Source organism: Oryza sativa, chromosome 10, assembly GCF_034140825.1.
Source record: "Oryza sativa Japonica Group chromosome 10, ASM3414082v1".
NCBI lineage: Eukaryota > Viridiplantae > Streptophyta > Magnoliopsida > Poales > Poaceae > Oryza > Oryza sativa.
In genome coordinates, this window is record NC_089044.1 from 22,132,322 (window position 1) to 22,152,254 (window position 19,933).

Below are 19,933 nucleotides of genomic sequence, written 5' to 3' on the forward strand. Positions count from 1 at the left end.
AAAAATAAAGTGGGTTCTCAACTAGTCTTGCCAAACGCAGCCTAAAGTATGTTCTGTCCAATCAGATTATCAGAATACGTTATATTTTAGAACAGATGGAGTGCGTGGTGAGGTGGGATGAATCTCCACACTAACTAGGCAATATACTCCCTCCATCACGGATACTCATCGGTTTTGACCCAGAGTAAATGATGTATAAGATATTATTGGTAAAATACAATTTTTATGCGAAGTTAGGCAACTCAAAGTCAAAACAGACTTCTTTTTTTAATGGAGTATAACAGAGAAGATTCTTGGGAGGAACTACACTCTCTTTATTTGTAGACTTTCTATGAAAATTTTATGTTCGGCTTACACGAAATAAAATGTAGCGCATGCATATATGAATAACTCAAACTACAGTTTGGCAGCCGACACAATGTTGGAGCTAAATTCCCATAGTTTCTTGGCCAACTCTGCATTTGAAGCCTGTGAGCTTGGGGTCTCTAAATTGCAGTTGCTGAAGTACTTCCCACTTATTCCAGTAACTTGAGGATGTAATGCCACATAACATGTCGTTGCAGCACCCTAAAAAATAATATCACGAGGTTAGAGTCGCCTAGATGTTCCACACTACAACATAACAACATATATAAAAGACGAGATTTTTCATTTTTTTTAAAAAAAGTTCACCTGTTCTACAGTTTTACATACGATTCTTCCAATGGTGTTCACCACAGCTGTAATGGAGAAGAACAATTGAAAATGGTATAATGGTATAAAAGGAGATGCATTCACAAATAGCATCATGTGTTTAGGAGATGCAACCTTTCCACGCCAGACAGCAAGGATCAAAATGTTTGGGAATCATCCCAAATTAATATTTTGAAGAGTATGCTTCTTCAAGTACTACTAATTTATTCCAAAAATATCTTCAACAATTTTGCATTGAAAGGTCTAGGGATTACCATTAGCCATAGTCCAGTTCTTGAATAGGTTGGTTCCAACAAAACCGGGATGGATCGCATTTGCTGAAATGTTCACACCATCTCCCTATTCATACTTAACGGTTTCCAACTTATGATTCATAGATTTGGCTATAATCATATGCAAACAGAGACAACATACAAAATTTACTCATAGGCATGCTTAGCAAATAAGAACACTACCTTCAGAATTCGTGCAAGCTCGGTAGAGTGCAAAATGTTGGCAAGCTTGGACTGGCCGTAAGCAATATAAGTGGAGAATCTGGTAAGATAAATCAAGTGCACAATAAATATATTTATCTTTACTAATTGGAGGCCCCTTAATTCCTCATGTTAACATTAGAATGACAAAAGCTAAAGTTCTTACATTAACCAATAAATAAAAGGAACAGATTAACATAAACCGCTGGAAGAAATATTTTCTTTTAACTCAAGGATGGCCGAGATGGCCCTCCTGAATGTATTGATTCTTAAATGTAAAAGAAGAATGATTTTGGTCATCCAATTCTCTAATGGATGACAGGAAATTACCTCCTTGTGTCTGTAATGTAAAACAGAGTTATATTGTTAAGAATAATGTAAAACAGAGTTATATTGTTAGAATCGACATCATATCTATGCTCCTTGAAATGCAAAAATGGCCTAGCTAGTTAGTCCTAATTTTTAGAGTCTCGGAATTTATTAATTACCTCGAAAGATCTTTTACACTATCGAAACATATCCCTTCAGGATAGGTCAAAATGTGCCCCGAAGACGACACATTTATGATCCTTCCTTCGACACCAGTTGTCCTACTTGTGCTCTTCATGTTCTCCAGTAAAAGATTCGTTAGAAGAAAATGGCCTGTCATTCAAGTCATAAAAGCAATCAATCCACAATTAAGCAATATCGAGATGCACGAGGAATGCCATATGCAATTTCGCATACCAATGTGATTAGTTGCAAAATGCAATTCTAGGCCGTCAATGGAGCGTATGCAGTCCTTGGACAGGATTCCAGCGTTATTGCTGTCGTAAAAGTAAGTTTGAATCAGTATAGCACAGGTTAAATTCGCTGTTCGAGTTGACCCGTGTTTCTGTTCTTACATGAGTATGTTGAGAGGTAGGTTCAGAGAGTCAAACTCGGAGGCAAACCTCCTCACCGAATCCATGGAGCTGAGGTCCATCTCCAGCACATGGACTATGGCGCCGTGGATCTCCGCCCGGATCGCCTCGCGGGCCTTGTGCCCGGCGGCGACGTTGCGCACGGCCATGACGACGCGCACGCCGCGCAGCGCCAACACGCGCGTCGTCTCCAGCCCGATGCCGCTCGACGCGCCTGCAGCCAGGTCGTCAAGTTCACTCTGAATCTCTCTGACCAAGGTTGCGAGCTTAATTAAATGGCATGGCAGCAACATTGGTTGAATGATTGTACCTGTGACGACGGCGGCCAAGCCCCGGGCGTCGACGCCGGCGGTGACCTCCTCGGCGGTGGAGGCGCCGGAGAAGCCAGAGGGGCCATTTCGGTTGAAGTTGAAAAACCACATGGGTGGCGTCGAGCTCTGGGATATGGGGTTTGCAACCTGAGTAAAGTTCGGCATAGATTACTCCGATGATATATACATATACAGGCTAAATGCTGTTGCTAAGGTATGGCTCTGACAGTGATAGCATGTGATGTGGCCAAAGCAATCTAGTTTGCTACTCTTCCAAAGTACTAAAAGTTTGATTTTTCTTCAAAAATTCGCAGAATAATTTATTTAGTAAGATAAAGACAGCTGACCTGAGAGGCTGAGACAGCAGAGCAGACAGGTACTAAGCCGATGGGTGCTGGTTTTCTGCTCAGCAGTATGTCAGCGACAACCTGCAACCACAGTCACTCGAGCAGAGAACGCGAGAGAGAATGAACACAAGAACACGATGAACTCAGGTGTGTTTTGGCGCTGCGTAGAAACGTTCCAGCATTTTCTCTGTTTTTTCTTCCTTTTATTCAGTACAGAAAGTAAAAACGTGGGATCAAGCCGCGCGACGCGCTCCGTGCGGACTAAGCGCACGTCAAGCTCGACATGTGCACGACCGAGCAAATCGCAGTCATGCACTCGACTGGAAAACAGAAGAGAACAAGCTAAAAAACTGGGGGAGGAGAAACTGACTAACAGGAAACAAATGAAAGAACCAATAAACGAGCTAGCACAAGTTTTACAGCTAACGAGCTATAGCCTACAGATGCTGGCTACACGATCGAAGGGAAGCTTGTAGAGAAAACCTTCTGATATCGTCTCAAGAAGATGTTTCTCGTCACGCTAGCTGCAGTCTGGAGGAGCAACTGCAGGCGATGGAGACGCTGATATCAATATGCATGAACAAATCACTTCCAAGTTAATTCCAAGTGTGCCAATGCCAATTGGTGATTTAAGTGGTTTGACCATTTCTAACAGCATCACAAATGATGCCATGCACCCTAAGAACATAGGAAAACAAACATTCCGAAGAGAACAAGGTACTAACTTCTAACTTCTTTCAAAGAGTTCTACTAATATTCTGAAGAAACAAAGCGCACAGTGGGGCATTGTACCGAGCACCTGGCGAGCAGGGACAACGACACCCGAAGCCGGCGCGCGCTGCCTCCTCCTCCGTCAACCCGCTCACCTCGTCGTCGGCGCAACCACTTCCTCTTCTTCTTCCAACATCTCCTGCAAAAGATCCACGCAAAGGGATAGTAGTTTCTTGACTCTCTTCGCTTGTGGAGCTCGCTAATCCTGTTGTCGCCGTCATGGCGTCACTCATTGTGTCGCCGTGTCGGACTCGCGGAGAAACGATTCTGCATATATGGGCCGTATCTAAGAGCAAACAGAGCATGCCTCGTTTGTATGGGCCTTCATTCCGGCCCATCTACGTGAATGGGTCGGCCTTCTAGTTCAGTTTTCCGGGCATATACAAGTGGATTGGCCCAGAACTAAGGCCCATTCAAATTAGGCCCAAGGATTTGATGCACAATTTAGCTCAGTAAAACTGAACAAACTATTGCAGAACTATATACTAGTATTTATTAAGACCAGATCTTCAAATTTAGCATCGAATTTATCATAAAACTAAGTAGCAAATTTATCACAAAATGGTAAGTTTAGTGACAATTTTAATCACAAAACTACATCTCCAACATAACGGTAAAACAGAGAATTGAACTCTGCACAATTCTCCTCAAAAATCAGTAGAATCAGTCGTTTTGTGATTTTTCTAAAGATAATGATCAGTAGTTTTGTGATACTGTCAAATCTGTAGTTTTCTAATAAACGCTTAAATATTTTGTTTAAGTTTTGTGATAGCTTGGTTAAAGGATATATGGTTCTATAAAATTTACTGTTTTTAAAGAAAAATCTCTTTACACCGAACACCCTCAAACTCAAAAGTTTGTCTTCACCAAACGAAACGCAAGTTGAGCTAATACATGCGTGAAATTTTCGAGAAAAAAAAGAGCTAATACATGCGTGAATTTTTCAAAAGAAAAAAAAAATTAAGAAGAAGAGCTAATACACCAAGCTGCACAAACGCGAGTGAGAAAGCAGCGACGAACGATCAAACACACTCTAGGAATCCTTCTTCTTGGCGTCGTCGGCGTCAATGGCGCCGGCGGCGGCGGTGGCGTCGTCCTCCTTGCTGTCGCTGCCGCAGTAGTACCTGTTGAACGCCTTGGGCAGGTAGAACGGCAGCAGGAAGGCGAAGAGGTTGATCCCCCAGTAGGCGAGGTTCGCCACCGCCAGCACCCTCCCCGCCACCACCCTGCGGCGCGCCACGGCGGGCGCGCCGCCGACGCCGCCGCCGAACTGGTCCCGCTTCTCCATCTCCTGGCGGAGCCACTCCGACGCCGCGAACATCCTCCGCGCGCCGTACATCACCACCACGGCGGCACGCACGGGGAGGGAGAACCTCCCGGGCCACGCCGCGGCGAGGCCCTCGGTAAAGATCTGCGCGGCGAGGAGGAACGCGTGCGGGGACGCCGCGGCGACGCCCGCCGTGTCGCCCGAGCGGAGGCCGTCGAGGATGTAGAGCGCCGGGAGCGCGGCGCCGACGAGGAAGCCGAGCGCGTCGTGGGCCCTGAGGAGGAAGCGGCCGCGGCCGAGGAAGACCGGCGCGCCCGGGTTGGGCTTGCCGGGCCTCTGCGGGAAGGCGAGGACGGAGAGGACGACGAGGTAAGGGATGACGAGGAGGGCGAAGGCGATGTCGGAGAGTGGCACGGTGGTGGAGAAGGCGAGCACGGCCGCGGCGCCGAACGAGTTGAGCTGCTTGATGGAGAAGAGGTAGTAGTGGTGGTGAGGCCGCGCCGTCGGCGACGTCGGCGTCGGGTGCAGCGGGGGGAGCGGCGCGCCCGTCGACGGCAGCGTGATGCCGCCCCCGCACGTCGGCCCTACGCCGCCTGACATGGCCGCCCCGCGCGCGACGAGAGTGATCAAAGCGGTGGCGCGCCGCGCGCCCGGTGCGGATTCCTTCGCGCTCTGGCTGCGACGTCGCGTTGGTTGGCTTGGTCGGAGCGGGAGTAAAGTGAGCGCGGGTGATGAAGCGTAAGGACAACAAGTGCGAGGTTTAAGGCGACAGGTGCCGCGCGGCGTGGCGCGCTCTGGGCGCGTCGCGCTCTGAGCGGCGCCGCGTGTCGCGCTTTGGGTTTATTTTACGAGCGTGGAGGAGGTGGCAGGAGCTCGGCTCCCGGCGCGACGCCGCCGTGACGTGGTGGCGTCCTTGGCTGTGTTTGTTGTCAAACGATGGGCACAAAATCAATGGAAAAAAATCTGACAGGAAAAGGTGGTTAAAACGGTACGTGTTGAGGATGGGTAGGAGAACAAGGTTCTAGACACTTGTTTGAGAATCTCCATTAGGCTGCTGAGTTGGGTGCTTTTGGGTTCACCGATAGACAGGCTTAGGCCTCACATTCCTTAGCTTTTTTTTTTGTTAGTTACGACTTGCTTGCTGCTAATTGAAAGGTCACCAATTGGTTTACAACACAAACTGAGAAGGGGGGGGGGGGGGTTGGTTTGTGAGAAGAGTTTACAAGAAGACAATATGCCTGCAGTCTATCAGGGAAAAGGTAATTCCGGAAACATCTCACGTCTCAGCCCTCAACACGGTAAGCAAGCATATGCAGGTTTTTCACTTATCACAGACAGGTCGGCAGTTCATCCAGCCAATCCATATGCTTACAGCTGAGTCAAGAAATGCGCTACATTGTGGTTGGTTTCACCAAAGATCAGTGCTTCCAATTTCGAAGGGTTACACGTACACGAGTTGCATCAGAGCCGTCCAGTACCTAGAGCACGACGGGTTCAGGTGTATCGCCCTGAGAAGCCACTTCTCTGGGGTTTGCATGGTTTCCACTAGCTGGTTCTGCTGGGAAGTTGCTGCACTTGACTGCGTTGCCAGAAGATGCATCTGGAAATAGAGCTCAGCAGGCCTCAATTCTGCACGACGAATCGGAAAAAGGTAAATTAAATGGTGAAATTTCAAGAACAGTGTGCTTTGTATGAAGCCATGCTCAGACCTGGGGGCCATGAGAACCACTCTAGACGAAGGTTTTTCTCCCACTTGGCTTTGGAGCCAAGGCTGCCTTCTGCTTGGGCCAGTAAGAGGGACACAATAGGTAAAGAAGCAAGTGATTTCTGCTGTGCCTTTCTGAGGCTGGAAGCTGCACGGGCTATAAATTGAGGGGCCGCGAACCTCCAAGCAATGTCCATACAAATTGCGCCTACAAGGGTAATGTTTCAGTCAGCACATTGTCAAAAATAAACATCAAGATTGTTAGTTAGAATTTATTCCGGGCTAGTGTAGAGTAAACTACTAAGAAAAATAACAATAAAACATCCCAATTTAGTTAGTCATTATAGTAAATAAGTAGCATGCCAATTACCGTTGAGAAATAAGACACAGCTGTCAGGATCCCCTTCAGCACATGCCTGAGCAATAGCTTTTTCAGCACTTGCAAAGTCCTCATTCCATACTGAACACTGAGCGCATGCTAGATAAAAAAGAGACATCCATTTGGATGCATTGCTACCTTTCCTTTCAACGCATCCTCCGAGATGTATCTCTATTTCATCAGGGGTACCCTCCAGTGAACATATAGATGCAAGTTGCTTAAGTATTACCCAGCCAATTTCAGTATCTGTACGGTTTTGCAGGCATTTCATGTACTCACTCCTAGAGTTCAAAAGATTGCCTTGCATCACATAGGCCCGACACAGTTGCAAGTGTGCAAAGAAAGAATCCACGCTCGAAGAAGTTACTCCAAGAGCTTCAGTAGCTTGAGCAATACAGTTGCCATGGTCACCAGATTGCAAACTAACCTCTGAAGCCACAAGAAGTAACAAGTAGTTCCCATACTGAACCACCTTATTGTCTTGTGAATTGCTACCACTGGAGAGAACTTGCAAAATCAGCCTCTTCAAAATGGTGCAGATATGTTTCGGATACTTTTCTTCACGTGCTTTTTGGAAAAGGGTAAGTACAAGGAGGCGACGTGCATCTTGGTTCCACGGTTCTAGATGAACCCACCTGCAAAGAAAGTCACACACTTAGTTCTTTTTTAAGACTCATGCCATTTTATTTATTAATGGAAGGTTTAGAAATACAAAGCATGAATGGTTGTTACATCTCCTGTGGGAATAAGCATAAGAGCTTGTTTAGTTGGATAGATTGTTCTTTGGAAAATATGTGCAAGATTGTTACAGTCAAACCGCAAGCTTAAGGTCAAGTCACACACAAGAATATTAGATACATGGTAAATATAGTAAGAGAAGATGTACCTTTGCAGGCGGCATATTGCATTGTATCCGCTTAGGTATTGATCTTCACATGTTGGAAAAGAGAACTTTGGGTAAGAAGTGCAGGTAGCATAGCAAGAAACTGCTGCACATGCTTGAATTTGGTGTGGAGATCTTAAGCCCCTATTGGATGTATATCCCCGGGACAATGAAGTAACCCTTACTGCTTTATGAGAAGCCATCCAATCTTCACTTGACAGTAGCAGAGATCCAAGTTGGTTTCTACAGCATGCAACGAAGGAAATATAGTGCACAACATTTCGATTGAAGCCACAAGTCTAGAACCTAGATATTACCAGTGCATGCAAGATCATTACCTTACTAAACTGCAGTCGGGATACATGTGTAGAACCTTTTTCAGGTAAGACAGGCCACCATCAACCCTTAAAAACTTGTCTGATTCCCCACCAATCTACAAGGATTATTTTTAATCTATATCAGCACATTTATGCTCTAGCACATTCCCAAAAGAAGCATTTTTTCACATAGAATGCCAAGAATTTTAGAAAACCATACTTACAGCATTTCCAAGAGCAATATTTGAGTGGACTTCACTCATGACTTCATACGATGTAAGCCTAGGAGGCATACTCAGCTGGGGTAACTGAAAACGCTTGTTTGGCTGTAAAGCATCTAATGCAGAGATAATAAATTTCAGCTGTGTGCTGTAATTGAGTTGACCAGGCAGTTTATGAATGACCGCAGCTGCAGAGTCCTTCCCAGAGATGTTGTATGTCAACGTGCATATGAATCCTAAAGCTGCAGTTGCACTCTCCTGCTTCATACTCGATAAGTTTTCAGCCAAGTTTCTTGATACTGAAAGAGCTTCATCATGCCGACCAAGTTTCCATAATGAAAGAGCATATATCTGCAATCCGTCATCATTCAGAAATCCTAGAAATTTGAGATAACTTGTTAGCCTGTGTGTTGGATAGCATAAGAAAATAACTTAAAGGAATTTATTTGCCATGCATGGCAATTCAGGAGAAAATAGGAAAAAAAGATCCTTCCATTGCTACATGAAATAAAAAAAAAACCTTGTCTTTTCAATTCTTCGCACTCCCGCACTGCCTCAGTTGCAAGACCAGTCTACAGTCAAAGCAACGGTTAAAGGATAACTGTTCCATAAACATTTGTAAATAATGTGACAGAAAATGCAAACTTATTGCGCATAAAACATTTGAAGTAACATGATCTTTCAGCTGCCTGATATGGATTTTTTTTTGTTGTCATCAAAGCGGATGATAATACTCTTACCTTACATAGTGACCGGGCAAGATTCACGGAAATATCAGCAATATGACATCTGCAGTCTGTTTTGGAGTTGCGCATCATATCTAAAGCAAATTTTGCTTGTCGGTACGATGCAATTGCAGATTGGAAGTCTGATCGCACTTCAGAAACCAAGCCATTTATGTTGTGCGACTCAGGGTAATGAGGTGCCCGTTGAACAGCTTGCCTTACAGCCATCAATACCTAAATAATAGGACTAAGTATAAGGGGATTATGTGTTACAGGGAAAAGAACAGGAAACAAGTGTCAACCATGTAGTCTGGTACTCTAAAATATCCAAAAAAACTGAGCAATCTAAAGTAGCAGACAATGCACGGACAGCTAGTAACACTTCGCATACATGACACCATAATGAAGCAATATGTAGCTATTGTGGTCTGGGACCATAACAGTAGCATTTAGCATCAGCAATTAGAACATTAATGATAATAGAGCATGTGATAATTGCCACTAAAGCACACCGCTGCGGGAAAGAAAGGACTTATTTCAACCATGAAGTACCTTCTTTTTTTAAAATGTTTTTGTTCTTTTTTGCAGGGGAGGGGGGAGTTTGAAAGCATACCTGAGGTGATAGAAGTTCACCAGAACGAGCAGCAATTGTTCCAAGACCAATCTGGAACTCTGGAAGCTAATACAAAAACATCGCTATAATGAAATCAAAACAAACTTGAAGGAGAAAAACTAACCAAATCATTAATGTTATACTGACAACAAGTATGATACAAATGAACTATCTTACAGGAAGTATCTGCACAGCCCGCAAGCAGCTTTCAAAACATTCATTTACTGGCCCATCCCTTGAAGATCATGCCAAAGCGTATAATCAGCTTAATAAGAAATTATCTGTAACAATATATGAAATCTTCTATGAAATTCTATGGGAGAAATACCCAGGCTGGTGGTAATTTTCAGCTGACATTCCTGCCCATGGCAAGGCCAGTGAAGGATCAATGCTTCGAGCTCGATCAAATGCTTGTCTTGCCAACTGCTTATCACCTGAATGCCTGTAAATCTGAAGGTCGAACTATCACTTACCTCTCAATTAATAGAAGAACAGTCAGCTGCCGCATAAATAGTACTAACACCGGTTATGGAAACATGTCATTTTGGATTTTTTTTTAAGTTAAACTTAAAAAAACTTTAAACATTATTTTTAATATTTGTATTCCATGTGTGAAAATCATGTGTGTAGATTTACCTCGAAAAGTAATTTCACAATATTATATATTTTGGGGGGTTTGTCAAATGTTTCGCAACCAAAATTAGCAGCCAAAGATGTATTCATGTCAATGACTAAAACGACATGTTTTTGTGTCCGGGGGGAGTACTACCTTTCCAAGGTATGCCCAAGCTTCAGAGAGAGACATATCAAGATGCAGTGCTCTGATAAAAGAATGCTGTTTTAAAGCTTGATTACTTGACACCGAGCCCAATGTAACCCAAAAATCCTTATTGACTGGTTCCAGTATCAACCCACCCAACGACATTTTCTCTGGCAGTTCCCTGTTGTACACAGAAATAAAATTTTATCATGTACGCTTGTTAAGAACAGATGCCACATGCTACTAAGCTATTAATGTGGAATAAAAGACTTACCAAGTTATGGGATCTAGACTATTATTCTCCTCAATGGTATAAATGAGATCAAGACATATAGCAGTGTCATTGTGAATATTAGCTTCCCAGGGAGTGAGATGCAAAGCTCGTTGGTATGAGAATTTTGCACCATTTGCAGCCAACAAACATGTATTTCTCCACTCAAGTACAGTAGTCCTGAAAGTACCATCATCCATACCCCCCTTGATATTACCATCACCCCATGGAAAGCATCTTGCAAGTGCGAGCTGACATAAAGCAAGAAAGCTTAAAATTATAGGATACTGAAATTTAAATGATTAATTAACAGTAAAATAGAGAATACCTGAGCATCTCCATGCAGTTTCCAAACACAGGAAAGGTTTCCAGTCAAAGAAGTACAAACTTTGGCAGCTTTGCATGCTTCCTAGAACAAACTACACTGAGACAATATAGCAGGATATGTTTCAATTGAAACCAAGACTAGTGTCCAAATACCTTCAACAGACTAGCTGCCCAGCCAAAGGCCCCAGTCATTACACACTGCCTTGCCCAAGCAAGCAATGCAGAAGCAAGACCAAAGTACGCGGAATGATTTTGAGGAGCCATCTCCAAGGCAGAGCGGAACTGTTCAACACCCTGGCATTGCGTATTTCCCAACACGTATAAGATCATGGAAATTATTAGCGGTAGCAGCAGTAAAGGGCTGGCATAGAATTTGCAATGGTAAATTATACATAGTGCTGATAAAATTGTGTATATCTAGTAATATAATAGTTCCATTAAGTGAAAAAAATTCCTACCTTTCTAAAATAACCAAGCATTAGCTGGATGTTTCCACTTTCTATCAACGCAAAGACCTTGGAACCATCCAGTTCAACAGCTCGCCCATACGACTGCCAGCATAAACTGAATTAAGCATATTCAGAAGCCTCAATATAGTATACTGCAGCATTCACTAATGATGCTAAAAAAAAGTAACACACCTTTACTGCTGCAGTAAACATGCCCAAACGGTGGTATGCCAGACCGAGTGCCTAATACCATAATATGGAATATTAATTACATACAAATAGCATGCCTGACTTAGATTTCACCAGCATTAACAAAATAAAGGAAACAAGGGGAAAAAATACCCACTTCCCATAAATCTGCACATGTTGGGTAACCTCGTATTGCATACTGAAGGCTCTGTATAGCCTCTGACCATTTCTTCTGATGAACCTAAATGCCCCATAATTGTCAATACTTATTGAAAATACATCAGTGCATAATTTAGCATGCATAAACAAGAAAACTATGAAGAAAAATCTAGAGATGTTAACCGCATAACTTTAGCTTTAAGCAAAGCACATAGTCTACTTGTTCCTTGCTCCAGGAAAAAACCTACATTTTCCTAAGCAAGCAAAAGTTGGAGATTATAGCTGGGCAATGGACATTGTTAATTTAGGGTTTGTTTTGAAGAAGAACGGGGTGTTCTTTTTCCTTTGGGATGATACAAATCCTAAGGATTTGGATCCTATTCTCCCTATCAAAGCAGGCCTGACAGGCTGATATAGTCACAGCTTTGATTAGAGATAAGGCTCCAAAACTAGGTATTGCAGAGATGCGAAATGTCAAGCCTAAACTAGCCATGTTGTCCTATAGATTTCCACATATTCTCTATCAACTAATCCAAAATGACAGGAACATGCCAATACGCCAATACTATCTGCTAGTATGAGGCTAAAGGACGTGAAGGAAGGTGAATACCCTGGTGGTCATGGCGTGAAAGAAACTGGCACTGGATATATTAATGGCATATGAATGGTATTACATTTTGGTAAATCGAAAGGCATGCATATGGGGACTTAAGCTTGGACTAGCCCTAGATTGGGTCAGAATTTAATTATCTCAACAGTGTTGGGACTTGGGATCACAGTAACTAATACCTGTAGGCTTTGTTTGGGTGTGTCTGAGATGGTGTGATTGAAAACCAGTCCATATGGATCTATTCCATCGAATGAAGCCATAATATTTTGCAAATTTGCCCCTTTAGGTGGAGCCAGAGTTGATCACAAGTATTACGGACATGATTACTTCAATCAACAATATACTCAAGCTGTCAAGCAACTCCAACCAAGGATAGATAGATACCTGTAAGTACCCCAACCTCCGGAACGCCCAAAATGCCCGGGGTGACTTGCCAGCTGCCTCCTTGCACAAAGCGATCTCCAAGCTTTCCTTGCCCTCCAAATCTAGCAAATCACAGACCGCCTCCTGCACCAAACCACACAAACAGCATATCATACCAAAACACCCTCACAGGCAAAAGAACAAACACCTTCGAGGCACACGCTCATATGCATTCCAACCCACCCCAGCCTCGGCATCATCAGGGTTGAGCGTCGCCGCCCGCTGATAGCACTTGGCCGCTCGCTGCGCGTCGCCGGCAAGCGCATAATGGTGGCCGAGGAAGCGGAAGGGGACGCCGTCGTTGGGGTCCAGCTTGGCCGCCGCGAGGAAGCGCTCGGCCGCCGCCGCACGGAGCCGCCTCACCTCCTCCTCCTCCTCGCCCTCCTCCCTCGCCGCCGCCTCCGCGCGGTCCCATAGGAAGACGCCCTGCACGCACACGACTACCGCGTGATAAGCCCGCAATGGAGGAGCGAGAGCCGCAGCCACGGCGAGGATTCGTGCAACGGGATGACGAAGGTTACGAGGTTGTAGTGGTGGAGCGGGCTGGATGGCTCGCCGGCGAGGGTTTGCTCCAGCTGCTTGCGGAGGTTGGCCTCCGCCGCCTGAAGAGGAGAAAACCAAAAAGGGTGAGCGCCAGAGGAAGTGAGGAGAGAGATGGAGAAGTGAGAGATGGACAGAGTGGGATACCTTTTCAGGCATATCGCCGGCGAGGTCGGGCGACCGCCGGCGGCGGCGGCGGCGGCGACGACGGCGGCGTGGTGGAAGTGGGGGGGATGAAGTGTGGGGAAAGGAAACGAAGCGGCAGGGAGGTTTTGCGATTTAGCCCTTCCAATTCCAGGTAGAGCAGATTGGATCGACCCTACCACTACATGTGGTGGGACCCACATGTCAGTCTGTTAAACCCTTTATGTTCCTCCATGAACGCGATTAAAAGAAAATTGCTACACATACGACCTAACTGTACGTGAACTGTCCGACTCACGTACGATCAAATTCATTCATACATGAGTCGGACAGCTGAGTCGTATGCATAGCAATTTTGGTAGCATGTGTTTAGTTGTACAAATGGGTCATATCTATAGCAATACTCAATTCAGAAACAAATAAAAGTTGATAGAGAAAAATCATTTCTGCTGTATCTTGAAATAGTTCGTTTTTTTCTGTTTAACTAATGAAATGGGTATGATACATGATTTCATCATTCCATTATCAGAAATCCAGAAGGAAAGATGAACATGAACTCAGTATATCCATTAAGATCTCATTTAGAATGCTGGAATTTAACACACAGTTTTGTAGGATTTCCACATGAATTAGTTCAAAGAAGACCCAACCCTTAATTTTCAAAAACTCAGGTAAAATGAAAAGAATTGGTTCCTAAGTTTTAACTTAGGTTTACAGCTCAACTGAAAAAAGAAAAACACTATTCTAACACTACCTCCTTAGTTTCTTACTGGCACAGAAACGATCTATTACAGTCGAAGCACAGATGAAACTCAATACAGGCCACTAATGCTGCTGTTCATATAGTGCAAATGACTTGTTCATGTTGTTCTGCTTGAGATATTCTTGAATGGCCGAACGCAGTGCGATATTGGGGATAGTGTCACAGTTAGCAAGTGTTTGGTTAGTCACTGGAGACCTGTCATGTCCCTTATCCAGCCAATCTCTTATAGCATCAGCTTCATAGGTGAAGCCATCCGCTGCCATCTGAGGATCTCTCATGGTCACCTGAAGATATGCAATTGCAGTAAATCGTTATTAGAGTTTCAGACGAGAAGCAATGCTGGAAGCATCGGTAACAGTTTCTAACGAAACAACGGCAGCAACTTATAAATTCTACTCCCTCCATCCTAGAATTTAGCTACCTTTAGCTTATGAATTTGTAAGCTAAAAGTAGCTATATTTTGGGACAGAGGGAGTACCTTTCTAACTTGTAGTACCTGAGAGATTGGGCAAAGGAAGTAGGACGGGGTGGCAGTTTCAATGGCACTACAGATAGATCGAAAAGACTGGGACAATGGCGAATGAGCTTCCTTCTTCATAGGTTCAATCACCTCCCACACATCATGCTCAAGATCAGGGCGCCTCTGCTTGCTGAGCTCTGTGCACTGCAGCGCAATGTGTGCGAGCTGCTCCACATGCACCAATGGCCAGTCACCTGCAGAATGGTCCAACACTGACTGCAGGTCATAGTCGTTCAGCGCCTCCCGCACTGTCCTAATCAGGCGTAGAGGTGCCCGTCCGGTCAAGAGACGCATGATGGTAACACCAAAAGAGTAAGTATCAGACTGTGGCGTCAGCTCCCCTGTGGCGAAGAACTCTGGGTCCATGTATGCCGGTGTTCCCATAGGCCTGGAGGTGTAGTGTGCGTCGCTTCCAGTGACACTGGACTCCAGAAGGAGGCGTGAAATCCCAAAATCACTGAGTTTGCTCTGCAAATTCGCATCAAGAAGGATGTTGCCTGGCTTGAGGTCCCCATGCACCACTGGGTGAGGCCGGTGCTTGTGAAGGAAGATAAGTGCAGAGCAAATCTCCGTGATGATCTGGATGCGCACTTGCCAAGTGAGTGGCGGGGTGTTGTCAACACAGTTGAGTCGGTCCTCCAGGCTTCCATTTGGTAAGAGCTCATAAACAAGCGCTGAAGCTTCAGTGCAGGCTCCAATAAGGGTGACTAAGTTTGGATGCCTTACTCTACTGAGTATAGCAACCTGTGAAAACAAATTGGAACGGCAGAATGCATTAGCTTAACTTTTAATAATGATTAGCTTATCTTAGTTCCGTTTTTTCAATGCAATATTATACAAATGGATGATAGGCCTTTGAATAGTACCTCTTGATGGAACTGAGATTGGCCATGCAAGCTGTCAGTACTAAGCATCTTTATAGCTACTGTCGTATTGCGCAGAGAACCTTTGTATACAGATCCAAATCCACCTTGACCGATGTTAAGTGCATTGCTGAAATTCTGAGTTGCCTGCTCCAACTCCATCAAGGAGAACTCAGAGCTTATTGCTCCATAGGCACAAGAATTCGTCAGCTCCTTCTCTATACGCATGCTCCTTGCCTCTTTAACTGCATCATCTCGCTCTCGCTTCATTTTACTGTACTCTAACTTCAGTGACTGGACACGAGATTCCGTAACCTTCATGCTCTCTTCTAGATAAGTGGCAACTGAGTCTGACTCTGAGATGCGGTGTTCAAGGAGGTGCTTCTGTTGGTTTAGATCTTGTAATCTATTGGCTTTCTCATTCAACTGATATTTGAGCCAGTCCAGGTCATTTTGGAGCACCATAGTGGCATGTTTGAGAGATTCTGACTCTTCCTTTTCTTGTGAGAGTTTTGCCTCTGTCTCTTTCCTTAGTTCCATTTCATTAATATACATGCATCCCAATCTTTTAGCCTGCAAATGCAATCAGCGATTGTTAACAGAAAATACTGTAAAAGTTTGGATATTATATAATACGGCATACCAAGCGCAAAGGATCTGAAACACAGAGTAAAACTATTTTAACTTCTTCCTGCTGAGCCAAGACTACCTTGTTTCATTTTGTTTCGAGTTTATTATAGCATTTCCACATTCCTAACTTCAGAACAGTTTTAGAGACCTCTTGGTATCTCTGAAGTACATGCTTAATGGTCTTCCTGTGTGAACATCTACTAAGCCGCGCTAGAAAAGCTCATGTTAATTGTAGTACAAAGTGGTATTTACCTCTATATTAGGCTCAAGCAAACTTTGAAGATCCACCTTGCAACTGTCTACAGAAGAAGGTAGGCGTGCTGATTTTGACCTTTTTACAGGGCAACAACTGGCCTCCCTAGGCGAAAAGAAACAGAGACGTTTAGTGGAAGAAAAATTCAAAGTAGTGAAAAATTAAGAATTATTTAGGCTTCAATAAACTTGTGATAATCATTCTCTTATGGAAAAATAACAGATACTTTACATGACAAAATGCAGATAGTTATAAGATAAGGCATGTCGAATTGTAGATCAGCTAAATATGGTACAAACTCGACCATAACCTAGACTGTCCTAATAACATATACAGGACAAAGTATTCGCAAAGAAAGAATATACAAGGCAAAAATAAATGTACACATGTTTTTTTCTCAGTTCTACTCATTCTAAATATGTGAAGTTCTGCCAGAATTTATCTGCTGCAATAGGCTTGTGATCTTTGATTCTGGAAAACTATTCGTCCTTCAGTTACATACAGCATGCTTGGTAAACAGTCAAGATTGTGATCCCTTCTGTTATTTGTCCAATTAATACCGATTCGGTGCCTTGGAGTTTCAAAACTGAAGTATCAATCATATGGCTGCCTATAGGCCCTATACTGAAAGATTTACATGTGATTATTTTAAGCTGCATATTGTACTGTTATGTTGAGATTCCTTGCTGTGAAATAATGCCAAAACTGGGGCTTAAGATAAATACAATAAAATAAAGTCAGATTTATATAAGAGTCCCATTTGGTAGTTGAAGCCCTACCTGACACATGTTAGCTTCCCGTTGCAAATAAACCATATATTGCAGTATGAATGTGCTCTTTGCATCACACTTATTGCTGTTTGTGATTGTGGTGCTTTCATTTTTCTGGGCAACAAAAATAGTCATATTTTTGTCACAATCAATAAGAACTGATAACGTGAAACTGTACCACGATTGTTAGAACTCAGAGAAAGAGAAGAGAGAGAAACCTTTTGTAGTGTCTGTCTGATGCAGCACCCATAACAAGTTTAGTGACCCCATATATTTCTATCAGATGAAGAAGTCCTTCGTCAATTTTGGTAAAAAAGAACACTTCTTTCTCAGCTTTAACCTGGTCAAGGAAGAATAAGAAATTTGCCCTCTGATGAAGTAAATATTACTTTTTGCATTAATTTTCCCCCTAAACTTTCTTTACAAAATATGTTAACTTATTGCAATCGATTTTTTGTTTTCAACATCATGGATAAAATAGATAGAACAGAATTGCAGAACATGCATCCATAGATAGTCAAACAAGTTGACTTCAATATGTAAACCTCAGTGATTCATATGATTCAGCATACAAGTGGCAGAAAGCCTTGATGCCCTGTTAATCTCGATCAGTTTAAAACAAAATTTTGGATTATTACCTAACCAGGGTTTGAAATATGGATTTTTTACAGTTTTGTCACATAAAAAAATGGAACCAGAGGGTTCATTATAGTATTCAGAAAAAAAAAATCAATGCAAAAATAGATATGGTGAAAGCTTCAGCAAAAATAAAATAAAATAAAATAAAATAGAAAATCCCCCTAGTTCTTCCAAAACTTGCTTCTACCCAAAACAAGATACCCTGTATAAATTTCCTACGAATGGTCTTTATGGAAGAGATGTCCCCAACCTTCATTAGCACGGAGTGGATTTTTGTACCTTTGTAAAATAATTCTACTTCAATACCAACTGTTTTTGTTTAGACGAAAAAAAATACCTGGACGTGGCTTTGGTTGTGCAATGATAATACTACTATAAGAACTATCTTCAGTTATAATATATGAACAATCAGTATTTGGACATATCAAGTAAAAAAATAACCATTTTCACTCTTGCTTGGTGTTACTTTTTTTTTCCTTATGTTCTATAATTAGTTATTTACTCATAGAAGTCTTTGTGGGGAGAGTGAATAAAAATATTTTTTACATGAACTTTTCAGAAAACAAAATAAAATATCATTATCTTGCACCTTTTTTCTTGAGCACTGGTCCAGATAGTTGTCCACATTTTGCATCCGGCTTTCTTCAGCAAAAAAGGAATCAACTAAGACAATAGAACTTTGCTAAGGATTATGCAACCGAAAACACAATAGAAACAAGAAGTAATGGTTAGAGGAAATAAACCAGAATATGGCAGAAAGCCAGAAGCTAAAGATTATGGTACAAACATCATAAGATAGCTATATGACTATATCACCTCCTTTATTGACATCGAGAAAAATAACTTTAGATAAAGCCACTGCACATAACTAACCAAAGTTCGATGTAGTAATTATGTGGATGATGATGATCTCCGTGCTACTGGATGCATGATCGATAACCCAAGACAGTATGGACTTGCCATCGGTGGGTTGCTCAGGGAGAGCAACATAAACCTTGTCTCTAAACAGAGTTTTCTGCCTGAGCATCATACTCATGCATGCAACTGGTAAGGCCTTGAAGATGGAACTAAGAGATACTTCTATCTACCAGTTTGCGTTTCCCACTTTGGACAACTAAAAGAGGGAACACACTGCGTATTAGCATTAAAGAATAAGATTCCAGTTTAACCAGGTAAAAAGGTTGACTCTTGACTGAGACTATCGGAAGACAACGCAACACTCAACTACCAAGTCGCAGTGAATGGATTATCTGAGGAAAGTCATTTGGTACGCTGTCATGCCATGCCAGTACAACACGGCAAAATTTGCTGGGAACAGGGACATGTTATGAATTAATGTAAGACTCTACCTTTCTCACATCCTTCACCCCCATTGCTCACCACAAATTCCCTGCCTTTCATTTCTAATAAAAAAAAGATGTAGTGCATCGATTGTGTGCCAGTGATAGAGCCATCAGTCTATCTGGTGATCTAATCTAAAGATCTCGGCCTCATATTTCAGTTACTCCATATGAACGGGAGAAACAACCTACGGGTAGTGACGATTCAGCAATAATAGCATATGAAATTTGAGGCGAACAAAATTGACAACAAGCAAACATCTCATCATCACCAGTACTGCATATGAAATTAAATCATCGTGGTACAGTCAAATCACCTTTGACGATTGACTAGAAATGGCGAACACCGAATAAATACATCGCGGCGGCGGCGGAATCGCGCAGGGAGACGGCAACATCGGCGCGCGGCGAGGCGGGAGTTGGGGGAAGCCGTCGCCGGCTCACAGGATCCCACCGGGGTCGCCCGCCTCGCCGTCGGCGAGGGGGAAGCCACCGCCGCTCCGGCGAGCGGCGAGGCCCATATTTATCCCTCGAGAAAAACCCTCGCCTCGCGTCCCAGCCCAAGTTTTAACGTGCGGCCCAGTAAGAAGATACAGCACGAGACGGCCCATTTTAAAGTGGGCCGCGAATCTGCGGCCCACGAGGAATTTTTTTTTTTTTGACGCTACTGGTTTGG

At 43.3% G+C, this 19,933-nt stretch overlaps 4 protein-coding genes across 21 annotated transcripts; all 4 read right to left on the reverse strand.

Moving 5' to 3' along the window:
• Window positions 1–233: 233 nt before the first annotated feature.
• Window positions 234–3,752, reverse strand: LOC4349296 (short-chain dehydrogenase TIC 32, chloroplastic). 10 transcript variants are annotated; one of them, XM_066304741.1, is made up of 11 exons: window positions 3,526–3,752; window positions 3,210–3,269; window positions 2,727–2,807; window positions 2,379–2,526; window positions 2,051–2,282; window positions 1,893–1,972; window positions 1,655–1,808; window positions 1,149–1,227; window positions 948–1,032; window positions 673–719; window positions 234–567 (listed from the first exon to the last, which is right to left on the reverse strand). In XM_066304741.1, the coding sequence occupies exons 4-11, from the start codon at window positions 2,488–2,490 to the stop codon at window positions 397–399; spliced, it is 960 nt and encodes a 319-aa protein (XP_066160838.1). In that variant the 5' UTR covers window positions 2,491–2,526; window positions 2,727–2,807; window positions 3,210–3,269; window positions 3,526–3,752; the 3' UTR covers window positions 234–396. The 10 variants fall into 10 exon arrangements, with proteins under 10 accessions (XP_066160838.1, XP_066160836.1, XP_066160840.1 ...); XM_066304739.1 differs by having other exon boundaries at window positions 2,727–3,046; XM_066304743.1 differs by having other exon boundaries at window positions 3,210–3,287.
• Window positions 3,753–4,340: 588 nt separating this feature from the next.
• LOC136353650 (uncharacterized) lies at window positions 4,341–5,497 on the reverse strand. Its single transcript, XM_066304747.1, has one exon. The coding sequence runs from the start codon at window positions 5,362–5,364 to the stop codon at window positions 4,531–4,533; it is 834 nt and encodes a 277-aa protein (XP_066160844.1). The 5' UTR covers window positions 5,365–5,497; the 3' UTR covers window positions 4,341–4,530.
• Window positions 5,498–6,063: 566 nt separating this feature from the next.
• On the reverse strand, window positions 6,064–13,598 carry LOC4349298 (tetratricopeptide repeat protein SKI3). 2 transcript variants are annotated; one of them, XM_015759053.3, is made up of 22 exons: window positions 13,483–13,598; window positions 13,317–13,397; window positions 12,979–13,221; window positions 12,757–12,879; window positions 11,761–11,844; window positions 11,607–11,657; window positions 11,424–11,516; window positions 11,119–11,259; window positions 10,967–11,047; window positions 10,642–10,889; window positions 10,377–10,548; window positions 9,936–10,057; window positions 9,785–9,842; window positions 9,608–9,673; window positions 9,010–9,228; window positions 8,790–8,841; window positions 8,273–8,646; window positions 8,070–8,164; window positions 7,735–7,974; window positions 6,840–7,483; window positions 6,474–6,677; window positions 6,064–6,393 (listed from the first exon to the last, which is right to left on the reverse strand). In XM_015759053.3, the coding sequence occupies exons 1-22, from the start codon at window positions 13,492–13,494 to the stop codon at window positions 6,206–6,208; spliced, it is 3,591 nt and encodes a 1,196-aa protein (XP_015614539.2). In that variant the 5' UTR covers window positions 13,495–13,598; the 3' UTR covers window positions 6,064–6,205. The 2 variants fall into 2 exon arrangements, with proteins under 2 accessions (XP_015614539.2, XP_066160834.1); XM_066304737.1 differs by lacking the exons at window positions 12,757–12,879; window positions 12,979–13,221; window positions 13,317–13,397; window positions 13,483–13,598 and having other exon boundaries at window positions 11,424–11,529.
• Window positions 13,599–14,025: 427 nt separating this feature from the next.
• Window positions 14,026–19,754, reverse strand: LOC4349299 (U-box domain-containing protein 70-like). 8 transcript variants are annotated; one of them, XM_015758566.2, is made up of 8 exons: window positions 19,575–19,754; window positions 18,507–18,559; window positions 17,497–17,618; window positions 17,288–17,392; window positions 16,508–16,613; window positions 15,629–16,198; window positions 14,739–15,506; window positions 14,026–14,526 (listed from the first exon to the last, which is right to left on the reverse strand). In XM_015758566.2, the coding sequence occupies exons 2-8, from the start codon at window positions 18,549–18,551 to the stop codon at window positions 14,305–14,307; spliced, it is 1,938 nt and encodes a 645-aa protein (XP_015614052.1). In that variant the 5' UTR covers window positions 18,552–18,559; window positions 19,575–19,754; the 3' UTR covers window positions 14,026–14,304. The 8 variants fall into 8 exon arrangements, with proteins under 8 accessions (XP_015614052.1, XP_015614055.1, XP_015614050.1 ...); XM_015758569.3 differs by having other exon boundaries at window positions 18,507–18,580; XM_015758564.3 differs by having other exon boundaries at window positions 18,507–18,599.
• Window positions 19,755–19,933: the final 179 nt, after the last annotated feature.

Coding starts and splice junctions, on each gene's coding strand:
- LOC4349296 (XM_066304740.1), bottom strand. CDS start 2,490: ATGTGGTTTTTCAACTTCAACCGAAATGGCCCCTCTGGCTTCTCCGGC. Junction 1,809..1,892: donor TTTTGCAACTAATCACATTG/GTATGCGAAATT, acceptor CTTGAATGACAG/GCCATTTTCTTCTAACGAAT. Junction 720..947: donor GAACTGGACTATGGCTAATG/GTAATCCCTAGA, acceptor TCTCCATTACAG/CTGTGGTGAACACCATTGGA.
- LOC136353650 (XM_066304747.1), bottom strand. CDS start 5,364: ATGTCAGGCGGCGTAGGGCCGACGTGCGGGGGCGGCATCACGCTGCCG.
- LOC4349299 (XM_015758562.3), bottom strand. CDS start 18,953: ATGAGTATGATGCTCAGGCAGAAAACTCTGTTTAGAGACAAGGTTTAT. Junction 18,581..18,790: donor AATTACTACATCGAACTTTG/GTTAGTTATGTG, acceptor CTATTGTCTTAG/TTGATTCCTTTTTTGCTGAA. Junction 16,199..16,507: donor TGCTTGAGCCTAATATAGAG/GTAAATACCACT, acceptor TTGCATTTGCAG/GCTAAAAGATTGGGATGCAT.
- LOC4349298 (XM_015759053.3), bottom strand. Junction 10,549..10,641: donor AGTCTAGATCCCATAACTTG/GTAAGTCTTTTA, acceptor TGTGTACAACAG/GGAACTGCCAGAGAAAATGT. Junction 10,058..10,376: donor CTTGGGCATACCTTGGAAAG/GTAGTACTCCCC, acceptor TTCGACCTTCAG/ATTTACAGGCATTCAGGTGA.